Source organism: Neolamprologus brichardi, chromosome 6, assembly GCF_056152115.1.
Source record: "Neolamprologus brichardi isolate AB-2024 chromosome 6, ASM5615211v1, whole genome shotgun sequence".
Classification (NCBI taxonomy): domain Eukaryota; kingdom Metazoa; phylum Chordata; class Actinopteri; order Cichliformes; family Cichlidae; genus Neolamprologus; species Neolamprologus brichardi.
Genome location: NC_142109.1, coordinates 34903402 through 34924110, shown reverse-complemented (window position 1 = coordinate 34924110; position 20709 = coordinate 34903402). Strand labels below are relative to the sequence as shown.

Genomic DNA, 20709 nt, shown 5'->3' with positions numbered 1-20709 from the left:
CATAGACGATCTGCTAAAACTGCAGAAGCTGTGTAGTGCCCCCGGCTGGTCATATTGCAGTATTGCACCTCAGCTACAAGGAGCTTCCTGCAGAGGTTAAAAAAATAAAACGAGCTAAAATGTCCTCAGAGCCATTATTGTGCTCTGTTTCTGACTGGCTGCAGGCCACCGGCCAACTTACTGATGACGTTTGTGCAACCTGCTGTGTATTATTAAGGTCCCCGGACCCCCGTGTGTGGGCTTTCCTACCACCAGGACTGAGCATTAAGCAGAAGCTGGTGTTGTCTCGGGACTCGCTGTTCCAGCTGTTGTGGGAGGACCAGGACCCATCAATCCAAACCCACCAGCCCTGGAGGAAAACCACAGCATCCCCATAACTGCAATTTTCTTTCAGCTGAGTGGGAACTAGTTTTAAATATAAATCAAAACATGACCAAAAACACAAAGAATGGAACCAGGGAAATGGTTTTCAGCATTATAAGCCAATATTTTCAAGGAGGCACCGAAAGATTTTTCAGAAGGTGACCCAGACAGTCATCAGTCACGTGAGTATCTGTCTTTGGGGACATACCTGAAGCAGCAGAGGAGACAATCTGCAGCAGAACAGAGAGGACACCAGATGACTTCATGGTGATGCATGATTAAACATACAGAAAGTCAAACCCTTTCTTGGGCTGTGACAGGAAGAACATGATGTAGGCGACATACAAAATTTGAAAGGGAACCCTTATGAGCACCTGGTGACTGTGGGGAGGAAGAACCCCCTTTTAAAAAGAACTGTCCTGCAGCTGTTTGCTAGGTGTGACATTTTTAGCCATTTCCAGGTCCAGGTGCTCCTTTGGTTCAGAATATCAAACACAGAGGGTTAAAAACCTTCCAATAAAATGATGTGTAGCTGAAGTTTAACAATTTATGAGGTTTAGCCCAGTTAGCAGGAGGTTAGCTTGCAGGTTCATCTATCAACAGATGAAAACCATACAGTACCAAATCTGACTGAAGGATTTTTAAAGCTCTGAATGATGCAGCATGTTTGAAGGGTTAGTGAAGTTGGGCTAGCGGTCGTATATGACTGCACTACCTGTTGGAGACGTACTTATCTTATCTGAGTCGGGCTGAGAGCGCTTCTTTTCTGAACTGCTCAGATATTTGGTGTCTGGGACACCGGCAGGTCATCAACACTGAGCTTAAAGACTTGCTGAACATAAATAGTGCCAGTGAAAGAAACATAGAGGCTGAGAATAATGAATGAATACTTTTTGGAGGCTAGTGTCTAAAAAATGAGAAGCTTATCCACGGAGACACCTGGATAGGTAACAGGATCACTATGAAGGTATCCCAAGCTGTGTTGGTGAAGTTACCTGAAAAAAGTAATCAGTAACTAATTACTGATTACTTCCCCTAAAAAGTAATCCCGTTACTTTACTGATTACTTATTTTCAAAAGTAATTAATTACTTAGTTACTTAGTTACTTTTTAAAAACACGATTTACAACCTGAATAGGTGATAAAGTGATAGATCTTTCAGCCCAATTCTACTTTTTCTGCATAATCATCATACAAAATGTAATCAAATGGAAAAGTCTCTTTTTAAAACTTGTTTTATTAGTTTTAATCTTTTAACTTTATGCATCAAGTAAAAATGAAATTATATGCAACATTCTCTGACTGGAAGAAATTAGTTTAACATTTAAACCTATTTTCTGCACATTCCAGCACATAAAATAAAATATTTTTTGTGTTTACACTCAGTCTTTCAAATAGATGCAAGTAAAACACAGCCGAAAATAAATAAAGTCAAAGACTAGCGGTCCTGTTGCTCTATTTTCACCTGTAAAGCAGGAGTGGGGGTAGGCGGAGGTTTACCCTGGTGCAGGTGTGCCGCAGTCAGTGGAAGAATCGGCGAGTTTCTCTGTGAGTTTCCCATTACGTCGTAGCTACTCGGTGCTTGTTTGGAAGTTTAGGGGTTTTTTCGCTGTAAAAAGAAGTTTTCTTCCCACGCACAACGGACACTAATGTTTTTGTCACTTTTTATGGAATCAAACTCAAAGTAAGGTCAGTACTTCCACGCTTTAAACGCTGCACGCTCATACTCTCTCCGCACTCGATATATGATCCATTGTTGATCTGCACACAGCTGTTGTCACGAACGTCGCACTCGCTTACGTCACTGTCATGAGACATTCTTGCAAAAAAAAAAAATCACGGTTTTAGTAACGCAGTAACGCAGCGTTCCTACGGGAACTAACAGTAATCTAATTACCGTTTTTGCAATAGTAATCCCTTACTTTACTCGTTACTTGAAAAAAGTAATCAGTTACTTACTTCACTCCCCCATCTCTGGTCCCAAATACAGTCTTTGAGCATGAGGAAGAATGGGACAAAAGCTCACAGATGACGATGACGAGAGGTCTTCACTGGATTATTTTGTTTTGCCTTTTTGCACACGCCGACTGCGGCTGCTGGAAATGAGCTAAATGAGACAATAACTACTCGCTAAAGGTCACAATGACTCACAAATTCAGCTGCCTTATTGAAGAGGAAGTAGAACAAATGGCTGGTGCTTGAATTAATTATGTTGGGAAAAGATTTAATTGCTTTGTATTTGAAGTCTATCAAATAAACAGATGTATTAATAGTGTAATACGGAGGGCCGAAACCAAACAAGAGGTAAACAAAGGGCGGACATTTCCCTGAGCCACGGTGAAAACCCACTGCAGTGGCAGTTAAAGAAGTTCTCTATTAAAGGAAAAGTTGAACATCTAATTAAATGTACAGACTATCTTGTTAAAGAGGCACCCGTCCAGGATAACAGCCTGTTTCCTTAATTATCTGTGTTAACTCCTAACACACTTGTTTTGTTGATGATGCTTCCTGATGGCGTGCTGCTTTAATTAGTCCCAACTTTCTTTTAAATTACCAAACGATAGCGACTCTGTGAACAAATGTTTCTTCTGATTGTGCCCACGTCATCTGACCGACACACACACACATCATTTTTACATCTTTTCAGTATTTGGTATAATAACTTCTTTATATTTAATGTAGTCATGCAATATTTTATCTTCATACTATGAATATTTTCAGAGTAAAAGCCCACAGAGTCCCCAGGGGTGGGTCAAATGTTATGCTTATTATTTTTACCAACATTTCTGCGGCTTTATGACTTCATAAGTGCAGGAGATATTTTCAGAGCTGAAAAACAAATTTAAGTTCTGTAAAAAAAAATCAACTAAATCAATTTTACACCCACACCAGGAGTCACAATCTAAAGTTAAATTTACCCTGAAACCAAGTGCATCAGTTTATATTTATAACAGAGGATCAGAGATAAACACTGGTAGCCGAGAAAACAGAGAAAAGGGTTTTAAAAAAGTGCGTAAACTTGGCTCAATAACAATAAAGTTAGAGGTTTGGAAACTTCTAACTGGGCTAAGATTTTCACTGGGAGTGACCGGGATGGACAAGATTAGACGACTCAGGTCTGGAGACAAAGAGGCAAGGCTGCGATGGTTTGGACATGTGCAGAGGAAGGACAGTTGATATACTGGACAAGACCTCGGAGAAGAAAAAACAGATGTAGTGAAGCCGGACATGCAGAGAGATGCTAGGGAGAGATGAAGGCAGATGTGGAGACCCCGAAGTTACAAAATGCTCCACAGAAAGAGTTGAAAACATGAAGTCATTTGAGTGATTTGTGGCATACAGAAGATGGATATGGCCAGCAACAGCACTCAGGTAGCCTGCGGTGTTTATACAAGGCTCCGTTAGAACTATGTGGCCCAAAGTGTGCCAAGAAAAGTCCCCCACACCATCACACCACCAGCCTCCTGAACATTTGACACAAGGCAGGCCGGATCCATGTTTTCATGCTGTTTACACCTAATTCTGACCCGACTGTCTGAAACGCACAGCAGAAACCTTCTGCTGCTTTAGTCCTTCAAGGTTTGACGTGTTGTGTTCACACTTTGGTCATTTGAGTTACTGTTACCTTTCTAAAAGCTCAAAGCAGTGCGTCTATTCTCTGACCTCTGGCATCAACGGGCCATTTTCTCTCAGAGAACTTACTGGATATTTTCTTTTTGTGTGGGTTATGCGGGACTACTCAGACCAGTCTGTCCATCTTTCAAAGTCACTTAGATCACATTTTTACCTCCTTCTCATGCTTAGGTTAAACTTCAGCAGGTCACCTCGATCAAGTCTGCGTGCCTAAATGCTTTGAGCTGCTGCCACGAGAGATATTTGTGCTAACAAGGAGGCGAGGGTGTATGCTGTCGGCATTTACAGGAAACAGGTGGTGCCAGTTGTTTGTTATCGATCCGTCGAGATCAAATATGTGAATTTCTTTAAAGCTTGTCGTTGAAAAAGGAAGCGCTAAGCACTCTGAGTAAAAACATATTTCTCTTAGCTTTAGTGCTCAATACGCTGAATACATCTGAATATCTGAAACCGCAAAACTGCTGAATGCCCATTAAGATCTCAGAAGAACAACTCAGCAACTCATTTTATTTTGAACACATTCATCAGTTAGAAGAAAGAACACACGACCGAAAGAAAAAACATGAGCAAATATGACAAAATAAAGTATAATCCACTCAATTCTGTTTTCCTCAATTCGATTTTTCAGAATATACATTTTCAAATTCCACAGACTCCTGTTCACACCAACATCTTTGTATCACACTGTAATTATTCATTATGTAAATAAATACACAGAAACTGAAAGCAAAGATTATTTTTGCTGCCTGAATGCAAATTTTCTCACGAGTTCGTTTATCACCGTGCTGCTGCAGTGTGAAGAGTTCCTCGGCTGTAGCACAGGCTGTGCATGCAGACTGTGTCCAGTGTTAATGAAAGAAAGGCTGCAGCAGAGAGCAGGAGGACTGCCGCGAACAGGAGCGTGAACACAGGAATCTTCCCTTTGACAAAATTAATTAAAAAATAATAATAATAACAGAGTTGAATCATATGAATAAACAGAAAACATACAAGCTTGAAATCATTATTTAACTCCATCAGCTCAGTTTTGTTCAGGCTCACTGTGGCCTCTACCATTTAGGTTTTTTGGGAGCCAGAAGTGACCACATCTGGATGAGAGAGTGGAGTGACAAGCTACAGCTACTTTATTTAATGTGCATCAATAAACGGATGGATTCAGATATCTGCCAATTCATGCAAATGACAGACTTAAAAAAGTACAAGAATTTCCCCCAAAGCTGAAACACCGACTTCCTGGACCACGATTGGTACGACTGCACAGCGAGAAACGCTGTGTTAGAGAAACGCGTTCAAAAACGCGCCAAAAGGAACCAACAACACAAAGTTGAAAACTCCAGCTAGCTGACGCGACGATAGTTAGCGATAGCAGCTTCAGCTCTTTTCAAAGAGGCCACACCCCTAATAATGCAAACTTTAGGCCTTAATGTGATATAAACAAGTGAAATTCACTTTATGTACAGTTGTTCTGTAAGGGGAAACTGGCCATGGAGACGTAAACCGTGTTTTTGTTGCAGGCTGTAAACGGATATTTTAACATGGGTGTCTGTGGAGACTGACTCACTGCTGGAGCCTCTGGTGGACATTAGAGGAACTGCACGTTGTGGTGCTTCCATGTTAATTTCCCTGGGCTACTTTTTTGTTTAATAAGACCACAAATTTTCAGTGCAGCAGCTTTGAGGTAGTGCTAACATGATAACAGGGCTCAGCATTCTTATCCGCACAAGCCAAAGTACTGGATTTATTTATCTATAGTCACTCAGTCATAGACTGTATATAAAGATCGATCGATTACAAAAGTAAAGCCTTAAATCTGCATCCCTTTTATTGTCCAGTAGGGGGCGACTCCTGTGGCTGTGTAAAGACGTCTGATTGTGTAAAAGTCCACGTCTGTCTCACCCGAGCTCTGACTTTTGCAAACTCTTTGCCGATGAGTTTACGGCCACACGCTCTCGTTTTAAATTCATTGAAAGAACGTGACGCTGCTTTTGTGAACGCACAGAGTCCAGAAGGACGACGGAGCGTACGAGCCTACAGCCGCCCTCAGTCTCTCCCTCCCCACTCTCTCAGATAGCAACAGCAAAGCCTGAGGCAGGACTTTGCTAACCAGTGGGTCACATCACAACACAGAATGAAAAAGTTATCAAACACTGAGCAGTTCATCCTGAGATGGAAGTTATTTTACCTCAAAACCTCAAATGTGAATCTCGTGGTGAGATTAGAGCAGAAACAACGAAACATTAGAGTCGATAAGAGTCATCCTCTGATAATCACAAAAGTCTGTACAAAACATACTGTCACTCAGCTGAGACGTGCTCGAGAAGACGAGGAGGTAGAAAATCTTTAGTATTCATCCTCCACTCAGCATGCATGGCACTGACATAGAAAACTGGGTTAGTGAAGATGCTGGAAGTACAGCGATAACTTCATGGTATCTACATTTATTCATATGATAACTTTCAAAAGTATACGCTGATGTAACGCTGATCACTTTAGCTTTTTAGAAGGTGCAAAGGAAAATTTACAGCTGGTGAAATACATTCGACTCTGCGGTAAACCAGGCTGAAGCGTCAAAGTGAATCAACGATCCAGAAAACAAATACATTAAGTCTGTTAGGCGTCCACCTGCATACCTTACTGGAGTAGGACGATAGTTTAAAGTGGACTTATTCTGCTCCATAGCTATTTATTCTTGGACTCTACCAGAGTAGCTTTGCATGATTCACAGTTCAAAATAATCCTTATTTATCTTTTTGTGGGCCTTTGTTCAACCTCTGAGTTCATCCTCCCCCTTTAAGGGTGACTTTATTCTAATTGGTCCGACACCAGTTGGGCGGGGCTTTTAGAATATGACCATATTAGGTATTAGGTGACATCAAGTGTAGAAAGAACTGTGTGAAACAATAATTCACCATTTTAAGAGTTTATAGATCAGAGCAGAGTAGGTCCAGTTTAAAGCTGTCCATTTATTTTCCTAATTTGTTTGAAATATTTGCGCTTGCAGTTCCTGCTCGGCTGCTTTAAAGAGCTGTCTGAGCTCCTTAAAGGTACTTTTTATACGTTTCCCAACACGGGGGCGGCATTTAATCTGTGCTTGTTATGTTAATGACTTCCCTGTTGACTCACTTCACCAGCTCGTGGCACAGACTGGCTTATATGAAGGTACAGCCCATCCTTTGTTTAGCTTCAGCTGATCTCTCTAACACCAGCTTTGGACTTTCAACTCAGCGAGTGTTTAAAATACGCAGCTTTAATGCTCACGCAGGTTTGTCATTTTCCTGATGTCCTGTTATTTCAAAGAAAAGAGGAAAATCAACAACTTGTGCGATCCCCTCCAGTGCTGAATTAGTTTTTCTGAGCACGACAGGCAAAAAACACCTTTTATTACAATTCATATGTAAAAATATTTTGTTCAGTTAACCCAAAAATATTATTTTTATACAAGGTTTTTGTCGTCTGAGAGCACCATGGTTAGCGCACTGCTTCGACTGTACATTGCACTGACTGCTAAGCTCTTATTTTCCTATCTGATGATTGGTTACGACCTTCCCGGCAAACCGAATAAATAAAGCGCTTCACCCTACTGCGGCGAGATACGAGGACAGTATGCGTGCGAACACCTTTGGCAGTGAACATGAAGCTGCTCAGAAAGACTCGGAGACAGTCACAAACACATCATCTCACGTCTGACCCGCCCTAATCCTACGGCTTTAGCCTGAAGTTACCGACCTGCTGCCTCGACGACGGCTGAAGGTCAATTTCTACCTTCGATCATGTGATCGTTCATCAGCCCGCTAATTAAAACGTCAGCCTGTGATAGCCGACCTCTTCGCCCAAACTCTGATGAACTAATTAAAAGCTGATGACCTAATTAAACCCCCCAAAACTTTATATCACAGCTTCCCTTTGCTGAGATCACACCGGCGGTCATATGAGACGGTAAACTCTGTTACCATCAGTCATTTAGCCGACCTTGTTGAGGAGAATTAGTGGCTATTGAGCTCTTTCCAGTGGGACGTTTGTTTCCCAGAGATTAGCGGCACAGCGTGACAGAAATACAGTTGCAGATATACTGAGGCTGTAAACTAAAGCTTTGAAAAGAATGAGAAATAAATAAAAGTGCTGGACAGTAGCAGCAGCACTGTATCTGAATTTATATATTTTTAAATGTGAGGTGAGATGAAAGTTACAAATGAAACAAAAACGCAAACTGAAGGCTTCCCATGGATGATTTTGGCTTCTCAGGAGCCTCTCTTAAAGAAAAACCACAACACTCCAACTCGTGTTCCTCAGCACGACTAAACTACATGTTAATCTGACCAAGGCTCCTTCTTCGAGGAGCTCCTCCTCATCTCCGATGTCCTTTCAGCTTCTTGTTCCTCGCAGGGGTTTTGATTGGCTGACTGGCGGCTCCGTTTTCCTTCGGCGCGGGAACCGGAGCTGCCGCTGTCGGTGGCGACATCGGAGAGAAAGGGTCTGGCTCTCCGTCGATGCTGGACTTGAACGGCCCAGCGGGGGAAAATTTTAAAGGACTGAAAGAAAAAAATAATAATGGTGAAGTTATTATAAACATGAGAGCGAGAAGGATAAACAAGCTTATTTTGGATGATCTCCCAAAGTTTGCAAGAATTCATTCCTCTAATTCTTCCCAGTGGGAGGATTTGGACACTTCTGAGCTTGACTGCAGCTCTCACACTGTCCGACTCTTACCCTGTAATCTTGTAATTTCAGTGTCAGTGGCACTGTACTTCACTTTCTCTCATGTCAGTTCACAGCTGCCCATCTTGGCTAGGACAACAGAGACTCTTACTTTCCTGGTTTAAAAAGTTCCCAGGGGCCAGTGCTGGCCTACCAAAGGATCCGATAATACAACCCAAATGTTTCAGAAAAATGTGTCTTTGTTCCCGGTGTGGTGATGGACACATTTGGAAAACTAAAAATATCTCAGACTAGTTTAACCCTTTAAAGCCGGTCGGAGTGGGCACGCTCTGTTTTGCGTAACTATTTTTAAATCCCGGTAGCTCTGCAACCACGTGAGCTAGCGCAATAATTTTTTTGCATATGAAACCGGAGGAGTTGTACTTACATCTTATGCCATCAGCTTGTCCTCGGTCACAGTTTCCTTCCACATATAGCTTTGCAAAAACTGCATAAAAAGCACTTGCAGCAACAAAAACATAATATTCCAGAAACACGCTTTGCCGATCCGATCAGCTGTTCATAACACTTCCTACTCCATCAGCGGGAACTATCGCATGTCTGCCAAACAAGGCCGACCTGCGTGACACCGGAAGTGACGTCATTTTGCGGAAATGTAGTTTTTACCATCAGGGCCTCATGAGCCTATACTGGTGTTTTTAAAAGTTATCTTTGACTTTATGACTTTCTGTGTCGTTTCTGAGATGCTTAGGACTCATATTGCACTGCTGGAAATAGTTTATTTTGATGCACATGCTGCTTTTTTGCAAATTTGCACTATAATATTTATTTTTAGTTTTTCCTGCAGTGTATAAAAATTGGTGTATTTCAAAAATAAAACTATGAAGACACTCAAAATAAATTTCCTGTGGTGGGAAACTATTTTGTGCAACTTTTTTGTATTTACAGTTTTGAGGGATAAACCTCTTAAATTTCTCTAACTTGAAATATATGTTAAAAAAACAAAAACGATTTTAAATCTTTTTGTAGTTTATTGCACTTTTTTGCAATTTATGTAATTTCTATGCACTTAATGCAGACATATTATTAAAATCTAGGCTGTAATGGTTGTATTGATGTATAGCAACTTGAAATGCTCCCAAAAATGGCTCCACAGCATGTAAACATATAATATAAGCTCTGGCGGACTTGGTTCTATGGTAGGTCTTAAAGGGTTAATAAGGCTGTCAAAATTGAGGCAAACAAAACAACTGCAGTGTAATACTGTCACCATCTTAGTTGAATTGGTCACATGACTGCATCATATGATTAAAATGCCTCATCGTGTCTGAAAGCCTGCAGTTACGCTGTCCACACTGCGACGCAAAAACAGCGTTTTCAAAAGTATCCGCTTTGGAGAGCGTTTTCAAAAAAACGGTGTCTCAGTGTGGAGGAAAAAACAGAGAGAAAAAGATGCGTTTTCAAACAAAAACGTAATAGTGTGGACATGAAATCCTGATCGCAGGGTTAGGGCCTCACAGATTGAGCTGTGAGGACCATGAACTAAAGTTTTTGGACCGTTTCTCTTAAATACAAACTCACACAAGTGTCTTTCTTTGCGTTACCTGATGGGCGTGCGTGGGCTGCTGTTGTGTCGGCGTACGTTTCTCGCTCGGGGTTCGAATGAGAAGCCTTCCTTTAGACTCTCGAGGACCGATGGAGCCACGTATGTGAAACCCTAAAAACAGCAGATGAGTGAAGAGCCTTTGACTATCTGAGGCTTCGTTATGTAGCGGACAGAAAAGAAATCTGATGAGGAGGAGAATCTCACAGCGAAGGCAAGCTCTGCGCTGTGGCTGAGCGAAGTATCATCCGGACTGTCCACGGGCGTCTGTCTGGTAAACCTGGTGTCAAACTGGCTCACGTCCTCGTCCGACTGCTGCACGTAGACGCAGACAGAAAAGAATGAGCGATTAATAAAGGTATAAGTTGGCGTGAAGGTAAGACAAAGGCATCGAGCGGTCTGGGAACATCAAAGAGAAACACGCAGCAGGAGGTAGATGGGAAGAGAAGTTAATTTAAAGAAAAAAGGGAGTGGAGACTGCTGAATCAACTCCTCTGGCTTTGAATAAATAAAAGGACTAGATTAACTTGAATAAGAAACGGTGCCCTACCAGCTGTGGCTTATACGGCGGCTCCACTCTCTTATGCAGCAGGTCGTCCCAGTTCACGTGTTTAAAGAAGGCGTGTTTCTGTAAAGGAACAAAAGGACCTGTTCTTAGATTCTTGTGTTCTCGGGGGAACGAGTTCAGGTCCCTTTTGTTTTAAAGCGTCTGCTTTGGTTTAGCAGTGTGGAATATTTCCATCATGAGCCGTGATCAGAGGTGTGGCCCTTAATCTAAAACCACATCTCTTCATCTCAAGTGTCTTCGATTTTAATCTACACTTATTTTTTCCTGCACCAACACATCTTTGCTTTACATGTATTCACACACACAGTCTGATTCTGAGAAAACTGTACATCAGATTGATTTCCTTACAGATTTAGTCTAAACGATGAACAGTCTGCAGGTATTTCAGAGCGTTTCCTGTGTTGTAGCTCACACAGGAAGCATCACAGTTAGTTACCTGGATGTCAGCACAGTCTGCTTTACTGGAGCCAAGTCTTTGGGCTGGGTTTTTCTTCAACAGCTGAAAAACAGATAAGAGTGGGGCGTGTCACCATGCAGGGAGATAACTGTGTGTCTAAAAGCCTGAGCCTGAAATAATTACTCAAACACTTTTTCAGGTTTTACTCTTTCTAACCTCTACATTCATATAGCACCAAATCACAACAGCAGTTACCTCAAGGAGCTTTATATTGTAAGGTAAGACTCTACAGTAACGTTCACTTATAAGAAAACATTTTCATTCAATGCTAGCAGTTATTATGTGAAGAACAAACAACTTTAATGTAAAATAGGGCTGCCATGATTAGTCAACTAGTCACAATTACCTCGACTATTAAAATCGTCAACGACTGATTTAATAGTCGACGCTTCGTTTGAAACTTTGTAAGATCCCAAAAGACGCAGGAATAAGTAGTAGGATTTAAGAGTGTAATAACGGACTGAAACAGAAGATGGCAGCACTGCATGTACAAAGATGCCAGCTGCCGTTAAACCCCGCAGAAGAAGAAGCTGTGTCCCAGTCAGAATTCACGGCCCAGCTCAGTTTACAACAATGGCGGCAGCTAGTTAGTTTTAATATTACTCTTATTATTCTTTCTGGGTCACAAAATAAACGTTTAACATATTTTCAGGCGAGAATGTAGCTGTGTAAACCTCAAATATCTGCTCAGTTTATCAAGACACCACATATTTTCAAAAGCGCTCCGACGTTTTCGGAGACGTCTGTTACCCACCAGCTCGATAGCTAGCCGGGGGCTAGGCTAACTAGAGCCGTGAGAACACCGGACTCCTGCAAATCGTTTTCAAACCCACCGCCCTCTTTCGCTACTCAGGTTAAACATATATAAGTCACTTAGATAACTTAAAAATGTTATTGTTTGGCTTTTTTTAGTATTTTATTTGTTCCTGAGTAAATCGGTTTGGCTGAGATTAAAGTTATAGTTTTTACACAGCTGAATAAACGTCAAGCAGACAGCTGATTATCAGAAGTGTGAGATGCTCGAGAATATACTCCGGTGTCCTGTTATATTTTAGATAGCAAGGAGTTTGTTCAACTTCACTGAAACAATCTGCAAATTTCATTAAAATTTAATAAACTATCATCTTATCTTTATTATTAGTTAGCACATACCTTAAACACTTAAAGCTGTAAGCTAATGATAGTTATATAAGAGCAGATGCTGCTGGTGCAATAAGCTGTACGTTTTATGTCCAATGGATGATGATCTGATTAGTCGACTAATCGCAAAAATAATCGGTGACTAGTCGACTATAAAAATAATCGTTTGTGGCAGCCCTAATGTAAAATTAACTGAAAGTATTTGTCAGATAATTAGCATGACTTTTCAAAACTTTTCCAGCCACAAAAATCTGGCTTCTGCAGCTTTTTTGACTAAATCACTGAAACTAAAGTCATTCATTTGGCCCCTTTGCAAAGTTTTTATGTTGCTTTAAGGTGTCAGATGACCAGATGGAGGAGAAAGGTGGAAGAAACGTCCACTGAAAGTAGCAGAAGAAAACTCAAGCAAAACATCCCGGTGCTGCGTACAAAACAAAGTTTTGTGAAAGTTAAAAGGTGAACTTCACTAATGGCCTGGACTCAAAACTTTTACGATAAATATATATAAAGTTAAATGTTCCAGAGAAAAATCTGGACATGTTTAAAACCATCTGCTCACCGAGTGTTCCCTGGACTGTTTCCTACATTGATTTTATTTTGGCATAGAAAGGAGTGTGCTACACTGAGATGTGTGACTGGGAAGGGCAGTAAAGTCTCCACCGCACGCTGAGAAGACGGACAGCCAGCTTCTCTTGGCAGACGCGAAGGAGGGAGGCTGCTGGCAGGAGGCGAGCCCCGACTAATTCTTAAGAATCATTGATCTGACACCGAATCTGCGAACAGCAATTACTCATATGTGTACAAACCAGACCAGGAGCCACGAGGCATTATTTTAAAAAAGGAAAAATAACTGGGCTGAAAAACACGTTTAAAACTGAAACCAAATCAATTTGAAACCCACTCCAAGTGGCACAATCTAAAGCCATTTAGCATGATTTATTTGTGTAACCAACTGGGAGTTGATGAGATACCAGTTTAAAAAGGTTTGCTACCCTGGATGTTTGATGTGTTTTCTCTTAGTTCACTGGAGAAAACTTCAAAAAGTACATTTAAGCTTTAAAATGCACAGAAGGACGAGCACAGCTGCACCGTGTTTCATGCGACTTTGTGCTACGCACCTTTTTGACGAGGTCTCTGGCATCGATTGTCAGGTACGGCGGCAGGCTGAGTTTACACTTCAAGATCTTATCGATGGTCTTCTTCCTGTTTTCCGCCGTGAACGGAGGCTGAAAACAGAGTGCGGGATTCAGTCAGCGGTTACTAATAGGACATTAAAACTGCTCGTTAATCGATTCTGTGAGCAAAGAAGTCAAACGCATTATTCAACAGCAGGGTGGCTAAACTGAGGAAGAACAGGAGAGCCCACTGGTGGGAAATAACACAGCAACTGTCAGCCTGCACCACCAGTTTGGCCTCCTGTGACTTTTTCCTCGTTTGATGTGGAATTCAAGTTTACATGTTGCTCTTCTGACATACTGGTGGATTTTCTTCCTGGACCAGTGCGGCCCTCTGTAGGAAAACTAGGGGAGCACAACTGATCCGAACAGCAAACACAAGGAGTCTGAGATCCTGCATTTTTTATTACTTCTGAACATTTGATGAACAAAAATGTCCGACTGTCTCGTCACAGTCCAGATGCTCACCATCAAGATGTCACTGCTTAATAACCGGATTTCCAAGAAGCTGAGGACAAATTTAAATCAGGTACAGGCTCATCGTCTCGTGCACTTCTGGACCGTTTTCAGCTCGGCTGCTATTCGCAGAGCTTCTACTGGAAGTGCTGTTCTTGCACTTGTGCCTCCACGTTGTGCGTGCTGTGCTAAAACAGAGATCCTTTAACTTGATTTTCATTTTCTGGGAAATGGATGATGTCACGGTGAGCCAAATCGGGGGAAGAGCTCAAGTGACGAGTTATTATTTCCATGTGCTGGCACAAGATGGCAAGGTTGAGGCCATTTCCTCTGAATGCTGATCCATCAGGACGTGCTCACAGGCTCAACTGATGGTGCACAACCTCATGAATGCGAGGAAAAATGGCACTCCTCCTCCCGGAAACTGTGGACAGTTCAACTGAAAACAGCTCGTCATATCCAGAGAGCCGTTATCACAAAATTCAGGTGAACCTGAAACAAGTTTATTTTTGCTCTCTGCAGAGGTCATCGCAGGACTTCTGACGATTGATCGAAAACCTGCAGCTGCACTGAAAGCCGACTGAAACATACGAGGAGATGACTGTGAATCTGGGAAGCCTGTTCTTTGAACCTCCTGATCATATTTATACTGCTGCTGCTGACAGGCAGTCGAGACGTAGCTCCAGCAATCCAAGCTTTGTGCACAGAGGTGTGAATCCGTCGCTTGTCCAACCACCACTTTGTTTTTAATAACCATTTTAGCTGAAGTATTGTGGAGCTAAGGAAATAAATATTCTCCCTTAGGGTGTTTGGAGCACACACTTGCTTCACTACTTTCACTCTTAAATAAAATACCTTGACTAGAAAATCCGATTTTCAGATTTCAGCCTTCGTCTTTGTAAAGCAAAACTTTAAGAAACGGCCTGAAGGCTCCACAGAAACTGAAACTGCAGGAAGGAGCAGGAAAACCTCGAGGCTCTCTGGATGGTCAGTAAAAGCTCTTCTTTGACTTCCAAAACACCACCTATCGCCCTAAACTAAAAAAAATTGCAGATACTAGCCACAGGGGGCAGTCTTTTATTCTGTTAGGCTGCAGCAACCACTTCTTCATAAAAAGAGAAGCAAGCTTCCTCTTTTTGAGGCGAGCTTTAGGAGGAGGTACAGAGAAAAGCCAGCTTAGCCCTACTGCAGCCTAAAAAACACTCCAGGCTCCAGCTTACCGATCCAGTCATCATATCGTACATGAGCGCCCCGAGGCTCCACCAATCCACCGCTCTGTTGTGACCCGACCTGGTCAGGATCTCTGGAGCCCTGCAAGAAAACAGGCGAACACAAAGTGAGGGAGTGAACGTTTCTGTGATGGGTTATAAAGCCGAAGCCTCGCAGTCTGTAACGTTTAGGTGTGCACGTTACCCACATGTACTCGATGGTGCCGCAGAAGGTGTGTGTGACGGATCCATCGTGAATCGATTCTTTGCAGAGCCCAAAGTCAGTCAGCTTGATGTGTCCTTAAATAGAAAATCAAACTGAAGCACTCAGATGAGGCATAAACGACTCCCTAGAGGTAGAATTACATCCTGTTTAGAATTCAAGACATTTGCCTCTTTTCTCCACCTTCATGAAAAATGATACATGCAGTACCACTAGTGTCCACTTGAGGCACGCTTTAAAACCAAGTTAGTTAAAATATGAGACTCTGCAGGAGAAATAAACACGTTTACAGGCAGCTATAAGAAATGAAACCCTCTATGGAGAGTTTCCACCTTCATAACAAAACTGCTGAAACTCTATTAAGTGTTAAAGCTTGAATAAACATAACTCTTAGACTGACAGGTGCATCTGAGCTTGCTAGAGTCCTTGAACTCTGCATCACAGTTGTGCTGTTAGAGCATTTTTAAAGCATTTATCTGCATAATAATACGACTGCTGTGCAGTTATTGTACTAACAGCAGCTCCAAGAAATCTGTGCCCCACATTTCTACATTTTTCTGCATTTTGTGCATTCTCAGGCAAACTCGTGCTCTCACCTTGGTGATTGAGCATGATGTTTTCAGGTTTCAGGTCCCGATAAATAATCCCGTTAGAGTGGAGGTGACCGAGGGCCAGAGTGATCTCTCCGAGATAGAAGCTAAGCATACACAACATTTTAATTAAACATTACTTAAACAGTGAACTGTTTTCAGCATCATTAACAAATCGCACATACCAGGCAGTGTCCTCCATGAAGATGCCTTCCTTCTCCAGCTGCATGAACAACTCTCCTCCTGAGGATAAACAGCAGAACACATGGATGAGACAGAGTTCACGTAATGTCAGAACAGCGCTATGATAACAAATATCAGAGGCTGGATTTTCAGTCACATAGATTTTGTTTGACATGTATTTTGGGTGCAGGTTAGGAATATTTCTACATGCATATCGTGTCTCAAATCCGTAAAATGCCTTTGACAAAAGGACCTGACGGGTAAGTCGGGGTAAAGATGTGTTGCCCCACAGCTGGATGTTGCCTCCAGCTTACCGCTCAGACACTCCAGGATGAGGTAGAGTTTTCCTCCAGTCTGGAAGGCGTACAGCAGATCTACGATGAACGGGTGCCTCACCGTCTCCAGGATCTCTCGCTCTGCTCGCGTATGGGCCGTGTCTTTAGCGTTGCACACTATCTTTGCCTGTAGGAGACAAAGAGTGGAAGGGGGCTTGATATAACGACGACAGAGACAAACTAAAAAATGAAAAGTGTGCAATGCGAGGAAGGACAAACGGCATCCAGGATCCGTCCACGTACCTTTTTCAGGACCTTCATGGCAAAAATTCTCCCCGTCTGAGCCCCTTGAACCTTCCTCACTTGGAAAACCTGCAGAGAGAGAAAAGCAGCAGGATGCTGTACGACTGTGGTTGCATCAGGTGGGACGTTTTAAAATGAAGCGCCTTGAGGCGACATTTGTTGTGATTTGGCGCTATATAAATAAAATTGAATTGAAATTGAATTGAATTGAAAAATCAAATCTGAAAAATCAAGGATGGGGCAGCGACCCACTGTGGTGAATAACGGAGCGCCATTTTTATTAAACAAACCCGATTGGAGGCAACCTTTTGATGATTTGGTTGATGGAATTCCCCCAAGAGTATGATCACAGATTAGACTGCCTAGTAATGTATAGAGAGGTAATAAAAGGTAACAGGGACCAGCAAAACTCTGATCTACTGTTATCAAGAACAAATACATAAAACCAAAAGTCTGTGCTGAAGAAACATGCTACTTAAAGAAGTGTCACATGTGCGCACACACACACACAGACACATACTTTGCCATAAGCTCCTTTTCCCAGCACAGTAAGAAGCTCAAAGCAGTCCGGTCCGACTCTCTCACAGTCCCTGTTGACACTTTCACTGGTCAGCTCCACCTCCTCCGTCTGGGCACTAGGCAGAGGAGAAAATAACCAGTATGGGTACTGGCATCAGCAGTTATTATTTATGTTTTATATGCACTGTTAAACCTGCCTTACTTTTCTGGTTCTGGGACAGTGAAGTCACACACATCATCCTACAGACAGGGAGAAAGAAGACAAACAGGGTTAAATGGAGCTGCAAGATTTCAAAGGTACTTTTAATTGAAATGAGGGCTGCGTAAAAGGAGCTGATAGTCAAGAATTTCAGATTTTAGACTCCTGCTGCCTTCTGGACCAAACTTCACACCTTCTAAGACGAACTAAAACTGAAAAATAGCAGCTGTGTCAAACAAGCCTGTGTATTGTATTGGAGAGATATCAGCTGAAGTTAAAATAGGGCCGGGTATGTAATGCCATGTAGCACCACAAGATGGTGAAAAGGTCCAACAACAACAACAAAAAAAACCACAACATTCTTCAGAGCTGTGATACAGCAGCAAAATAATAAGGAATAATAAAACTTTAGGGGACAAGCTTTTTTAGCTACACCCCTTTTAAAGTGGCTGTCTTCTGATTGGCTCCCCTGTGCAAACAGAAGTTTGGGGTACCCGGTGAGTTAGATTCTATGAGGTGGCCAACCCATCAAGTTGTCCCCTTTCTATAAGAGCATACAAAGCCCAAAGCAGAAGGACAGGAAATAGTCATGCTCCCAGTTTACTATAAAAGGGTTAGTTTTTCAGAATAAAACTCACTAGTTAGTCAATTCAAAAGAATGCATTACTTTCCAAACAAAGCCTTCAGTGACTCATACAAAGTTATTGGGATGATTGTGTCATAAGTTTCAAAATAAAAGCCCCTAGTTATAGTACTTTCTTTTAATCTCGTCATTTAAATTTCAGAATATATTAAAAAAGGTAAACCTGCTTTAAAAATTTGTGATCTTCTTTCAACATTTTATGCAAAAAGTATTTCATTTTCTGTCACTTCTTGTTTACCCTACATGTGGCACTTCATATTTTGTCATTATTTCACAATTTGTATGTTTATAGTATTTACAGAAGACAAAGTAAAGAAAAACAGCATTTATCAAAACTAAACAATACATTTACACAACATAAATAAACTATCGTATAAAAACATGATCATTTTTCACATTGTTCTCATTTGGCTATAAATGAGCATTTAATGCACACCTCTGTGTCACTGATGTCCTCAGTCTCCAAGTCGATGTCGAACACTCCTGCCATCCTGAAACAAAGACGGTGCGGTCAGACAGTCTGCTGTGTTTCAATTCACTTTACTTATAAACACGGGAACATTTTTGGCTCCTGTGGACCTTCATACACCGACAGCTACGGCTGAAAGGTCAACAACCGCAGGTTTCAGATCTGCTCTAACTGTGTGTTTACACCAGATCAGAAGCAAACAGTAACGTCACATGAATACATCAGTGTCACCCAACAGCCAACAGGACGAGGGGCACACGACTGACTAGCATGAAATGCAGAATGTGAAAACTACACTTTGCTGCGACTTCATAACTGGAAATTTATGTAGGATACTGGTTTGTACACAAATCAGGTTTACATACTTTTATATTTGAGAAGAAAACAAAATTCAATGTTCTGTGACTCTGCAAAACATAAATAAATGTATTTATTCATTCATTAATGAGGATGTGACTTTCTAACAGCAGCACTGGGAGCCAGAGGTGCATAACGAGACGAACATGAAGGGCAGATTAGACAAAATTAATCAGATCTAAAATCTAAAAATGACACTATGCAAAACAAAATAACCCGATGGAAACTTTAAATAATTTTAAATATCAATATTCACTCAGCAGTGCTTTTGTTGCTGTTATTACACTGCCAATCCCAGGTTGGATATCCACACGTTTATTAATGAATGTTCTGCTATACCAGGTGCCCAAATAGTAAAGGTTAACAGCCAAAATGCAGCTTCATTTCAAAGGTTTCTGAAAATGTGCTTGTTCAGCGTGTAACTCAAACACAGCATCAGCTGAGTCAGTTCAAACACACCTTCAGACTGTGAGCGCACTCAAAATCTAACCAAGTGGACCACAACACACGGGTCTGGAACCACAAAACCAGCATGTTTTACCAGCTGATAATTAAGCAGAGAACAGAATTTATCTGTTATCTCCAGCCTCGTCTCACTCTGCTGCAGCTGACTGGCTGTAACACCGAGCCGGGTGTGAATAACCGCAAAACCAAACAAACATTAGCTGAGGCTCCACCGAGCAAAACACGGCCCGGCTAAGTGAACGCTTACGACGCAGCTGATCGTCAGTTTAAACCCGTTAAATGTGACACGTGAATTCTGTGTCTTATTTTACTCGATCTACGAAGCCTCGGCGTGGAAAAAAAACAGGGAAGGAGCGCATTCACTTCCCACGTTAGCCGAAACAAATAAACGTGTTACCGTGACAGAAGCGCTGAGCTTTCCCTGAGATGATTTTAGTCCCACAGATGATCTTTTAGAGTCTTTAAAGTGTCGCTAACTCCATTTAAATGTCAGTGCGGTGACACGTCAGGCTGCGAGCAGGTTTGACAGGCTAAATAAAAACACCGAGGACAGGCTAAAGCTAACTAGCCTCACCTGGGGACGCTCCGTCATCCGGCGGACGCTCGGTTTTCTCTGTACGGTGATTTTCTCTCTTCAAGCAGCTTTATGCACAACCAGCGGCGGCTGTCATTGCTTTGTCAGATTTTACTGACCTGGACAAACAACCACAGAGAGCTGTTTGGGTTCCTCTCATGCGCCGCGCTACTCTTCTTCTACTGCTTATTGGGTGTATGACCGGTGTGTTAATAACCCGCCTTTACTGCCACCTACAGGACTGGAGTTTCGTAGCAGCAGGAAATCAAAATGCGAAACAATAATTGTTTTTCATGTTTAGCCTGTCTGAGTAGCTCAGAAACTGCTGATCTGCTGGGATATTCCCACACAAACATCTCTAGGGTTTACAGATAATGCTCTGACAGGAAAAAATATCCAGTGAGTGGTACTTCTCATGGAGAAACTACCTTGATGATTGTTTTGAATTAATGGGAAGGCGAGAGTTACTCAAATAACCACTCATTGCAATCAAGAACATCTCTCAAAGCATAGCACATCAAGCCTTCATGCAGATGAGCTACAAAAGCAAGTGTCCACCTGAGGTGACACTTTAGTCAGCTAAGATCAGGAAACTGCAATTTCCCAAAACTATAAAATAGAAGACAATGGGGGGAAAGGTTGCCGGGTCT

The 20709-nt window shown here is 41.9% G+C and overlaps 1 protein-coding gene across 1 annotated transcript; it reads right to left on the bottom strand.

Moving 5' to 3' along the window:
* Positions 1 to 4483: 4483 nt before the first annotated feature.
* On the bottom strand, positions 4484 to 20239 carry LOC102790009 (ribosomal protein S6 kinase beta-2-like). Its single transcript, XM_087842203.1, has 16 exons — positions 20060 to 20239; positions 18631 to 18685; positions 17555 to 17592; positions 17354 to 17468; positions 16834 to 16902; positions 16570 to 16717; positions 16258 to 16315; positions 16079 to 16179; positions 15469 to 15559; positions 15272 to 15362; positions 13539 to 13646; positions 11260 to 11322; positions 10806 to 10883; positions 10463 to 10570; positions 10257 to 10369; positions 4484 to 8525 (listed from the first exon to the last, which is right to left on the bottom strand). Exons 2-16 carry the CDS (start codon positions 18682 to 18684, stop codon positions 8342 to 8344), a joined length of 1419 nt encoding a protein of 472 aa, XP_087698329.1. The 5' UTR covers position 18685; positions 20060 to 20239; the 3' UTR covers positions 4484 to 8341.
* Positions 20240 to 20709: the final 470 nt, after the last annotated feature.